Source organism: Chrysoperla carnea, chromosome 1, assembly GCF_905475395.1.
Source record: "Chrysoperla carnea chromosome 1, inChrCarn1.1, whole genome shotgun sequence".
In the NCBI taxonomy this organism is placed as follows: domain Eukaryota; kingdom Metazoa; phylum Arthropoda; class Insecta; order Neuroptera; family Chrysopidae; genus Chrysoperla; species Chrysoperla carnea.
In genome coordinates, this window is record NC_058337.1 from 13,286,996 (window position 1) to 13,300,027 (window position 13,032).

A 13,032-nucleotide genomic window follows, 5' to 3' on the forward strand; every position below is an offset into this window, starting at 1 on the left:
CCTTCGAACGTATGTACAGCCTGTACAACCAACATCACTTGCGATAATAATTGTGAAATGGCCTTTGTAACTTTGTCATCCGAAAACGCGACACACGAATTAAATTGTAGAAAATAGACGAACAAATTTCAATATAAGGACAGTCTGTGACTTTGAAGTAAAAAAACGATTAAACGATTTTAAAAGGTAGCATGAAGTAGACTTTTGTTAATGACATTCCTCTTACTTGTATCGAAAAAATTTTATAAACCACAAGCCTTGGAACTTTCAAATTTACAACATTGATTTTTGATATTCTTAGAAAATTCATTGACTAAACAAACATATTAAATTCGAAAATTTTGAACATTTTTCGAGACTTTTTGATTGATCTTGAACGGCGTTGTTTATCAATATATTATTAAAAGCTAATACATGTAAAACATATGAAAATTACCAAATGACAATCAGATAAATACGAAAAGAAAGGAGAAATTTCCAAGCATTTTGAGTTTTTTTAATCTATATCTATTTTGCTTAAAAGTTAGATTCCATAAAAATATTTTGGTGGTTCAAGGTATATAATTCTTCGATCTTTTTCGTGGTTTGAATCTTGAAATTTAGATTGAAAATATAAAAATATAGAAAACGGCAATAAAATATAGGTAGAGCAGTGGATATCAATTATACCCACGGAAATCATTAAGTCACATAATTCTAATAAAAATATCAATTAAATAAAATGTATATGACATTATTTATCTGTATTTTTTTTTTATTAAAATTCAAACCTAGCTTTCAAATGCTGGCTGGCATTCTACAACTCCATTACTGCCTTTGCAAAATTCCACATTCATAATTTCGCTTTTTCAATATTAATAAAAAAGCGGGATCCAAGCCATAATTTTGCCTTAGTATTCATGAAATTTATTTTTCGAATTTGTGTGTGTCAACGATAAAAAACAAAATTGTCTTTAAAGTTCCATATTTTTTAACTTCCATGGTATACAAAAATTCGATTTTAAGTGATTTTTAAAACCATTTAAAACATACGAACGTGATTTCAATATACCCTAATATAGGTGGCTTTTTTTCATAAGTGTTTTTATTTACAATTTAGTGCCCTTCACTTTCACACCCAAGCTGATTTTTGACACAGAGGTCTCAGAAGCGTTTAAAGTTTAATCTTACTACAGCGTGCTATGGCAGGTTGAGACTACCGAGAATGCAAAATTTTCCATTTTATTTAAAAAAAATTTCTATTTCTATTTTGCGAGTGAAATATGCTACTTGTTGTTGCGATGATCGATACTTCCATTATAGAACTTTTACTGCTCTTAAGAAATTAGTAATTTTTTTCAATTTGATAAAAATTTTGTTTGATAGTAAAACTGCAAGGTAGTATTAAGGGACCAAGGCAATTTTTTTTGATTTAGGGTTGAAATTATTTGGAAACTTTGATTCTTAATTTTTTTATAACTGCATCAATGTAGACGAACAAATTTTTTCGAAATATCTAAATCTAGCTAAATAATTAAACAAAATTTTCAATTTTAGATATTTTGAAAATTACTCCAGATATCGAAAACTTTTCGGCTCACATTGTCAAGTTATAACATAATTCACCATCAAAATTGGATTTTTTTAAAATTTGTATCCCCACTACCATGTTTATAAATCCTTAATTATTCGGGCACAACGGTTTTTTTTTTTTTGTGTTTCTAATAATTTATTCAAGGTTTTACTTTAATTCAAATGGTTTTCGTTTTTTTCCACCGCGATTAAATTGTTAATGTACCTACTTTCGTTAAATTTACCTACTGTTGAAGTCATTTATTGATTTAAATAATTGGGCTATCTCCCCTAGAATTTTCAGAATTGATTTAGATATAGTCCAAGTACATATAAAAAAAATCAAACTTTTTATTTAAAATTGCCCTGGCGCTCGTATATCCTTAAGAGAACAAAATAATGATGCATCGCAGGGGGCTATGTACGCCGGTAACTGAGTATTTGGTTATTAGCATAGTAGACGAGTTTTGGTTCAGTTCGCGCACGTATCCAGTCAACGCTATCTTAGCTTGTTCCCGCTTCCTGATTCAAATGTTGTAAAAATCGTGAATAGTTTTTTCAATTTTTTATGAGACAACTCGACATTGCAAATATATAAATAAAACAATTACCGACTTGACAGCTCGAACGTGACTGGTAACGTGCGAGAGAGATTACCGGGAGTGAGATAACTACTCTTACCTACGAAGAGTATACTTTGTCTAATTCTACTATGGTAATTAGGTTCGATCATACTGTTATTGTTAGACTGTTTTTACTATCTAAAAATTTCCTTATTTCAATCAGGATTTCTCGCTAGTCTGAATCCACCATTACACAAAAAATAGCTTTGGACGCAAAAGGACACGAATTTTTTTCATTTTTTTTTCTTTGAAATTTTAGATTTTAAAACATTAATTAATTGACAATATAAAATCAAATAAAAATGATGTTAATTAAGCTTATAATAAGATCATAGAAATGATTCACGTGCAGCAGATTGTTCATTAGCAATTTCATCTAATGTTTTAATATGACTTTCAGCATCCGCTTCAATATATTCAACACCTTCATCATAATCACCGCTATGATGATGATTATTATCATTATTAACACCACCTCCCACCCCATACCGATGTGTTGACATCTGTGTAACATTACCACAATATGTTTGTTGTTCAGGATCACCATACTGTGAATGATAGAATTCTTCACGCATCATATGATTCAAAGAACCACAACGGAAATATAATATCTCTTGAAATGGTTTACGAAAATCACGATTTAACGTTGCGTATATAATTGGATTTAATAAACTATTTGCATAACCTAACCATAAAAATAGACTACTTAACGTATGTGGTATTGCATTTTCATTACTTAAAAATGGTCGTACTAGTGCTAACACAAAGAATGGCAACCAACAGAATGTGAATGCTGACATTATAATACCAAGTGTTGTACTTGCCTTCCGTTCTTTAGCTAATTGAAAACGTAATTTTTTTTGTGTTGTATTTACTTGACTAGGATTAGTGCTAGATGTAACATTTATTGTTTGTTGTGGACTATTATTATGACTGGATGATGATGTATGTTTAAATGATGCTAATAAATTAGCTGCCGTTGATGTTGCAGACTTGTTATGTGTTTGTTTATTACTTCGTTGTTGATCTGGATGTAATAGTTGATGTGGTGATCCACCAGCTGACGATGTAGTGGAAATTTTTGACAACATTGGACATTGTGATTCATTACTACGACGCGATGTAAAACAACGGCCAATTGTTGTTGATTTATCCATACTACACTGAAACAATAGAAACATAACTATTAATGACCTTTTTTCAATATTTCTTTTGATGATGGATATGCGTATTGTATTTTTATAACTATAAAACCGCATTAATTAATAAAGAAGCACTAGCGGTGTATTTTTAATAATATTATTTTTTATCCCAACATTATTGTTGTTTAAAAACTTCAATATTATAAAAATGTATTCAATTTTTTATTAACATCATTGAAAATGTACCATGTGGAAACTCTACGGCTGACCACGCACTAGAATGCTTTCTGTTAGGCAATAATCAAATTAATCTGCGAAACGGGTGACTTACTGAGAGCACTACAAAATCGGTATATAACAGCCAAATTCAGTCCGTAATTAAATACGGTATAATATTCTGGAGAAACAGTAGATATGTGCAAAAAATCTTTAAAGCACAACAAAGATGTTTACGCACAATTTTTGAGGAAAACTTGTAAACCCTTATTCATCAAAAATAAAATTATAATGGTATATGGCATTAACGCCCTTGAAAGTGCGGTTTTCGTAAAAAATAATCTAAATCTATTTATTTTAAACGAATTTTATCACAAATATAATACGAGGTCTAACACAGATTATAAAATTGATTTAAAAAAAAAAGTAACATTAGTTATGGAGAGTCCTTGTCGCCCTAACCTATGGAGGGTTCTTATAACAACCTTATTCGGATCTACAACAAAGAACTAGTTGATCTACCTAAGATGACGAACGCATGGGTCGATTTCGATGATTCTTACGCCAATCGATTCATTTTAACCTTGCGAGTGCTAATGAAGCTATGGCAATAATTCAATAATTCGAAAATTCAATTTGGCGACCACCAGATGCCATATTGAATTATGTCAAATGGGGTATCAATGAATAGCTATTAAATAGACAAATCGATTGACGTAATTCATAAATGGTTCTATCGTTTGGTCTCAAAGGACCAAACATACATACATACATAAGCTGAAAATAAAAGTTGACAAACTATGGTAACTGGGATATCGTTGAATAGGTACTTCAAAAACCTAACTAAAAGAGTAAAATAAAAAATGAAACAACGTTTGTTGCGGACCCATTAAAACCAACACCGGCCAAAATATTTCGAATAACAGGTCTCGATTGTTAAAGTTGCTATGTAAACTGCTGGACTTGTTTTTTTTTCAGTTTAAATAATTTTTTTTATTTACAAATAACTAAACAAACAACAATTACCTATTTGAACTACCTATGGAAAAGGATACGCTTTTCAAACAAAGTATGCAAATTAAAATTGATATTTGATTATACCTAAATAATAATGTATTTGATTTACTATGTAGATATAGCTGGAAAATAGAATTTAACTATTATATTTTATTAGGCGATTGACCTATACAGGTAATCAATAAAATGTGTCCTCATAACCTTTCTCATAATAAATGATTGGTCATTTATTTAAATTATTAACCGTATAACTGAAATGATTTGTATACCAAATGAAATTTGTTTGAAAATGAATGTTTAACTTACGTGTCGTATGTTTAACACAAAAAATTCCGATAGCTCCGGTTTATGGTAATGCGTCAACTAAGCAAATTTGCTTTTCAGAAAAATTAGCTAACCAAACAAGTTTTGTATTACACAGATATATTTTCAATCTTGTCTGAATTGAAAGGTAAATGAATTACATTATAATGGCATTAAAAAATGTTTAAAAACGAGAGAAAACAAACAATTAACTAAGTTAATAGTTGAAATATCCTGTATAGAAAGTATTCAATGTTAGTTTTTGCATTATTTTTTTATATCTTACAAGGTTTTAAAAAATCAATACAATTACGACAGCCTTTTGGCCACCATTTATTTGGTCTTAAAAATTAGAAGTATTTCTAGAATTTTTGCATAGTTTTAGAGAAAATGGACCCCAAATTTTTATCTTAATTAGCACCCTCGCAACTATCCACTATCCACAACTATTATAATTTATCTAAATCCAAACGTGAGACAAAATAATTACAAAAGTGCTCCATTGTTTGAAATTTGTCATGAAATACTCTTACGTAAGTAAATGTTCTTCGCACGTATGTACGTACCTCGGACGTGCCTATTTACGTACTTGTATGTATTTACTCCGTGTGTATGGAGGTACCTCTGCGTCACAAAATCTGCACAGAGCACGAGTTTATCGATAATCTAGGTCAAAGTCATGGACATAGAGAAATGTCCTCTATTGCCTTGACAACTTTTGGCTAAAGCATTTTTCCGTAGTTAGCATTTTTTCTTTCGACTAAATGTAAAAATGACATATTTTTAAGTCGTATTTCCTCGAAATTTGATGATTTTCGAAAAAATGGCTTGACTGAAAAATGCTAGTTTTTTTATAAGGATCAACTTTCTAATTTAAAGTATTATTCTATCTCTTACCGTTTAGGATCTAAATTGGCTATTAAAGAAATCTGAAGAACTAGGAATCTGATGTTAGAAAATCATGTCCCCCATCAAACTCTACAATTTTTGTTTAAGTCATTTTTTGATTGGCTAACTACAAAACGAGCTAATAGCCATTATAGATTAAAATGATCCACCATGTATGGGTATAAAGCAATATTCTAAGCAACTTTTTCTAAAATCTTGAACCATTTCTGCTAGACAAAATTTTAAGAATCGACCCTAATTATCCATTTGTAGTAGGCTGAGGTAATGTACTAATTACCTGGTATGACTGTGGCAAATTTCAAAACGATATTCCTATAACTGTATTCCTACAAATTTCAAAACCATATCCGATAATATGAGTGTATTCATCTTAAATGCGGCGACACGCTGTATACACTTATATTTCCATTTAAAATCCATCTGTCTTGAAACTTCTGTAATACTCATGGGAAGTTATTTTCATATTTCTTAGTTGTTCTTAAACTGTAATATTTCATGTTCAGATGTTTTTAAAAAATCCTTAAAAATTATTATGTTTTATTTCTCGGCAATTATATAATAATTTACATTTAATGTTAACACAATTAAATTTATATAATACTTCTTTATAAGTATAAGATGGATTTATCATTACAAACTCATTAATTTTTATTATTTTCATGCTTTTAATGTCTACAAGTCATGCGCGTATTTTGAATGGATAACTCAATGGTCATTTTTCTATTGTATTTTTTATTTTTGTTACATGATTATTTTTAACATAATATAGACCAAGAAAAGTAGAGCTTTTTATTGTGATTATTCTAAAATTATAATCAAACTGAAACAAACAATATTTATATATTAGATATATACAATATTTATATTAGATTTAGATTTTTTATTCGATTTTTTCACTCCTTTCTATTAAAAATAAAAATAAGCTTTACCTAAAAATTTGTGCAATTGAGCAATTTAGTATAATTTATGTAATTTCTCTTTGAGGAAGATACCAATAGTTTTCAGAAACTGAAGTTGTGTTATGGTTGATATTTTGGGAAATAGTGGCAAAAAAAAAACAAAATTTTGCCATAGCTTCTCAAATATTGGAGATACAGAAATAAAGGGCAAATAAAATAAATTCGATCTCAAAGTAGTAAAATACTACTTTTTGCTAAGCATAACGGTTTTTGATAGGATTACTATTTGATTTGATTTAAATATGAATAGAAAATTTGTTTACTATTAAATTAAATTTTGTAATCAATTATATAGAGGACATAAGAAAAGAACGACTTAAGCTAGTTTATTTCTTTCAAACTTAAAATTCTTCTTTAAAATTGTATATTTTATAGTTTATTTCAGAAGTAGGTACTTTTTTTTTAGTATGACTTGTTAGCATTAATACTTTTATGTTGTTTTTTCTTATGTTGTAGTTATTTGATAAGTAAAAATTCTGCAAATCAATTATGAAATAAATAAATAAATATTCTTAAACACAGTATTCTTTAGGGACGCTTTTTTTGAAATAACACATTAATAAATAAGAACTGATTGATTCAATATTTACTACTGCCTGTTTATTCCTTTATTTTTCAATTTAAAAAATGTTTTTTTTTTTTTTTGAAATAATTTTGTAGCCTTTTCCTATACATTCCGGGAAAAAACTGGTAAAGTTTATACATTTTTGGAGACCATATGAGCGAAGGAAACATTCGCTCTAATAGGCACGCCAAGCACAAACACAATTCAAAAATTGTTCTTACTCTTATGGCTTGCTACCATATTTATTTTACCGTATGATTACTTGAATCGTTTATTATGTTTTATAAGCAGTTACTTTCAGTAACTATTACAGCAAAGCAGCAAATTCAGCTCAATGCCTAAAGTTTAATGTTTTTGTTAAATGTGAAATAAATGAAAACTACAAAATTTATTTTCCTGTGTAACTGTTATTCTTAAAAACGCGAGGATAACATACACATATTGATCGTCCAGTTCACCTTCAAAGTTTGCTTATTCCAGAATTAAAAAATTCAAATCCCTATTTCTCTTGGACTAATATACATGAGTACCAACTTTATGAGGTTAAAGTTTGTAGTAAAAATAAAACCATTAATTAAACGGTCATGCAATATATGTTTTGTAGCAAGAAGTAAGGTTACCTTCACATGGTATTATTTCGCTATAAAATATGTCTTCAACTCAACATTAATTTTATCTAATTTATCAAATAGTTTAAATATCTATCTTTATAAACATATTAATTAAAAGTAAAGTTAATTAAAATTGAATCAGAAAACATACGAAGGCATTTTTAATGAAAATTTCGTAGAAAAATTAACAATAATACTAATAGCCTTGTAATTGGCTTCATTGCAGAAACCATTGAAATACCATGTGCAGAAACCTTTCGACTGTCATTTGTTTTGCTTTTCTAACACTTTTCGAAAAGTATTTTTTTAAATTTTTTTAGAAGCTGCCAACATGTTTTCAACTTCATAGTTTTGGACAAAATAGACACCAAAGATTAATATTTCAAACAAGAGTTTAATTTTTTACAAGAAATTTTTTATAGCTAATTGTATGAAGGATAAGATGAAAAGCTTACATTTCGCACTTACATAAAAAAAAATAATATACAATTCAAATTTAAAAAAATGGCTCCATTTCCGTCATTTTGAAACCAACAGTAGACTTGTGATATACTACTGTTCATTAAATTTTGAGATCAATCTAACGCTTTAATAAAATTTATGCTTTAATTTAAAATAAGAGACTCATGCCGTGAAAACCATAATCGATATTAACTTGTTTTTTAGTGTGGTGTTTTTATTACCATATTATTAACTTTAGTTCCAACAAAATAAATGTTTTTTGCTCTTATTAAATATAAAGCTGTAATAAACCGAATTATTTCCGAATTATTTACAAAACGTAAAAGAGAAAACAATAATCATAGTCAAAGGAGGTGACGGATTGATTGGTTTATGAAAAAGACACTAGAAAACACATTTGTCTTTAATTATTTGTTAATTTCCCTAGATAATTTTATTTATGTACAAAGGATTCTTTGAATAAAATTTACCTTTAAATATTATCTCATTTATCATTTGAAATCATACATTTTTGTTTAAGCATATAATTATTTTGAAATAAATAAGATAAATTTGATGAAGATCCGACTCTAAATATGTTTAATAAAACACTCGTACTAAACATCAATACATAGTATAAAACAAAGTCGCTTTCTCTGTCCCTATGTCCCTATGTCCCTTTGTATGCTTAAATCTTTGAAACCACGCAACGGATTTTGATGCGGTTTTTTAATAGATAGAGTGATTCAAGAGGAAGGTTTTTATGTATAATACATCCATATTATAGTAGAGTAAGGGGTTGAAATAGGGGTTGAAAGGGATATGCTTCAAAAACTAAAAAAGTTGTGCATCGATTAAGCTCAAATATTGACACGATATACAACCAGCTTCAAAGATCTATTGTTTTTATCTACTTTTAACCTTCGGAGGGTAGAAAGGTGTAGCGAGAAAGTGGGAAGGAATTATCGAATATTTACAAATATACCTGGGGTATAAGTGGGGTATCAAACAAAAGAGCATGACGTGTACATTACAAAACTGTTATCCCACGCAAGGAAATGTGGAGGGAGAGGTGCAAGTGGGGATGTTTCCCAGCAAAGCGGGTAGTTCACAGCTAGTAATAAATAACGTCGAAAATTTTATGCGAACTTGGATTTTATGTTGTTAGTTGTATCTGCTATGCACACCTAATAAAATAATTAGTTTCATTATTTTGTTCAGAATACTTGGTTTAAATTAAAGCCTTTCAAGTCGGATTATATTTACAAACAGGAAGATAGTGCATATTTCATTTGATAAGTTTAGATAATTCTGAGAATACTGAAAGATATTAAAAACCAATATAATTTTATGGTAATTTTACGTAGCCACTGCTCAATGGTCATCTAGAAAATAGTATTGACTATCGTTTTATGAAAACAGGTTAAAAGTAGTCATGAATTAAAAAGTTAGAAAAACTGTTTTTCTTTTTTATTTGGAAATTAAATTAGGTGTATTATACAAATACAGATCAGAAACACAGAGGAGGGTTGGATGTAGATTTTCAAATTTAAAGAAAAAATCACCTCCGAGATAGGTTAGGTATAATTTAACTTTCAAAAAAAAAGTACGCCATTTTGCCTGTTTTAATCCTGGTATGATCAAACGAAATAAATTAATATTGGTATTCCTAGACTTTGTATTAACTTAATCATATATAGTAAAATGCGATGGCATCGGAGTACATTTTTTTATCACTACAGATAAAGAATTCTCACTGGACGTGAAGAAAAGTGAAGTTGGTTTTTAAAAATCTTTACTAGTATGCAAGATATGACATCATACGTGGGTATCGCCATAGAGATCCGGCTAAACCAGATATGATCCTCCTAACCATATCCTACTATGTTACATACTCCTGGCCTATCTGCTGTGGGATAAGTTGGTAAGTAAAGCTACGAGTCCAAGAAAACCAGCTTTTCATTAAATATCGTATTCGGTATTAAATCAAACGTTTTGAAGAATGCATTAGTAGATAAGCTATGCGGATTTCTTGAAAAATCCTTTAGTTAATTCCTGCAAAGAAAAATTAACTACAATTTACCAAAGTAGATTTTATATCTAACAAGGAAAAATAAACTGCTGGAGATATAATAAGAGATATAATAATTAAAATAAGAGGTGACGGTGGAAAAGTCACTGTACCGCACCGCCCGCAGTTGTGTGCACCAAATGCTTTAATATACTTTGCAACAAAAAAATGGAAATAGTGCCCTTGGTACTTACGCCGCCCGTAAAAACAAATATACAGGGTATTTCCGCATATATGGTACATTAAGTATTTTAAGGCGGTCAATTTAATTTAATTTAGTATTTTCATTGGATATATTCGGGATCACCTAATCTTTGAGACTGCATGTATGCTCTTTATGTCTAGTTGACTAATTCTGATATGAGAAAATTTTTGGTTCTTGCCTGGAAAAGTTATTACGTTTGAAAGTTTACCTAGTCACAATAGATTTTTGCAAAAATATTAAAATAATAATACTTGTTTCAAAAGTTTTTGAATCAAAACATTAAAAGTGGAAGAAAAAAACTAGACTCGTACTTTTTTGTAAATAAAGGTTTTTCATCTTGTACAGTTTTTATTTTAAGTATAATTTTACGAGTAACAAAAATAATAATACTTTCAAATCTATTGATTTCATGGAACATTGCAATAATGTATGCGTTTTAAAAAAGCTCACTACTTTTATTCAAACAGGCAATCAGGCATATTACACGCTTGCATTTATATCGGAAATGATTAAGAAAATATAGGGATATACAAGCTCTTAGATATCCGACGTCTAACAGTCACAACAATTTTTTTCAACTTACTATTTTAATTTATATATGTTTATTAAACGATACAAAAAAATTCAACCGTGAAGGACTAAATTGTCTGTAATAATAACTTTTTTGTATTTGAAGAATCCCAACAAGTAAAATATTTTTCCCGGAAAAGTGTTCTTTTTCCTCAAAAATTAATATTTAATGAAAAGCGATTAAAAGAAAATAACATTTTCTTATGCCCAACAAAAAAACACATTTACAACACTACCTGTTTGATGTAATTTCATTTATCATATGCCTGGCCCCGGGAACATAAAACTATATTTTTCAAATATATTATTTGTCTTATTGTAAAGCAATAAAGCAATAAATATTTCATGTTAAAACGAATCAATAAAGGTTAAAATTTATCTAAATGGTCAATTACAATTTTGAATGATTCAAAAATCTCCTACTATTTAAAAAATATTTGTATAAGGGTAAGCCCTTATGTATGTAAACTCCGCCTCCTTAAAACACGTGATGTACCAGTTTTACAGATTAACCCTGTATATTAGTATTGAAATATACTCATGTAGACAGACGTTTAATACCAAACACGATATACATGTATATCATATAACTTTTAAAACTGTTTTTTGTCGTTTGTGTCTTACAACGTAACACACAGACGGTGTTATATGAGCGCTATTTTGTATTTTTATACATAATATATGTATTATTCGAATGCGCTCTTCAAAACCTTTGAATTAATAATAACCCATAGGATATATTCAAAAAATATAGTTTGTTTTTAAATTTATAGCTTGGGGGGCTTACCTGTCACAGAAGTTTTAAAATTGATAAGTTGGCAAAATTTTACAAGGAATGGAAAATTTACTATCCATCAGTTTACAACAAAAATGATCTCCCGAATGTTTTTCTTATCTATCAGAGTTTTCGAGAAAAACCTGATTAAAAGTATTAAATTTTTGGTGTTGGTAATACTGAAAAATATAAAAACAGTAAAAATAATAATAATCGTCGCTCAAAAATATAAAAATTGAAAGTATACTGTGTCCCCTTCAAACCCTTTGTGCGAAAATACAAAATTTTAAACAATGCTATATTCGCGTGATACAAAATTATATTTTTAATATTTCTTAATTACGATTTTCGCGAAAACGTCTACAGATACGAAAAAAAATATATAACAGATCTTTTTTTCAGTAATTTAATTTAAATTTTTTTGACTCCTCTTGTAAAATTTTGATATACTATTTAGAAATGACGTCAACAAAATTGTAGAGTTTGATGGGGGACATCGTGTTCTGACATCAGATTAGACCTAATTTTCTTCAAGTTGCTTTAATAGCCAATTTAGATTTTTAGATTTCGGATGAAATGCGACTTAAAAATGTGTCATTATTGCATTTCATTAAAAAAAGATACGCTTAAAGCTTTTCGATAATTTTAGGTCAAAGTCATGGACACAGGTGAATGTCCTCTATTGCGCTTGACAAATTTTGGCTATAACATTTTTCCGTAGTTAGCGTGTTTTCTTTCGATTAAATACAATAATGACATATTTTTAAGTCGCATTTTCTCCAAAAACTGACGATTTTCGAAAAAAGATTTAGTTGAAAAATGTTAAGGTTTGTTGAGCATCAACTTTCTAATTTAAAGTGTTATTCTATCTCTAACCGTTCTAGGATCTAAATTGTCTATTAAAAAAACCCGATAAACCAGAACAAATCTGATGTCAGAACATGATGTCCCCGATCAAACTCTACAAATTTTGTTGAAGCTACCCCCCGCCCCAAATTAACAGGTTTTTATGTTTTCTGTTCTTTTGTTTTAAGCATTTTGGACCTTTTTTCTTTTGTTCTTTTTGTAAATGGC

General features: G+C 28.9%; 1 protein-coding gene across 1 annotated transcript in view; it reads right to left on the reverse strand.

The window, feature by feature from the left end:
* Positions 1-2,503: 2,503 nt before the first annotated feature.
* Positions 2,504-13,032, reverse strand: part of LOC123290798 (5-hydroxytryptamine receptor 1-like) — a 36,657-nt gene continuing 26,128 nt past the window's right edge. The window contains exon 2 of the mRNA XM_044871129.1: positions 2,504-3,337. Within this exon, the coding sequence (XP_044727064.1) occupies positions 2,504-3,337 (834 nt within the window). The remainder of the gene's footprint in view (positions 3,338-13,032) is intronic.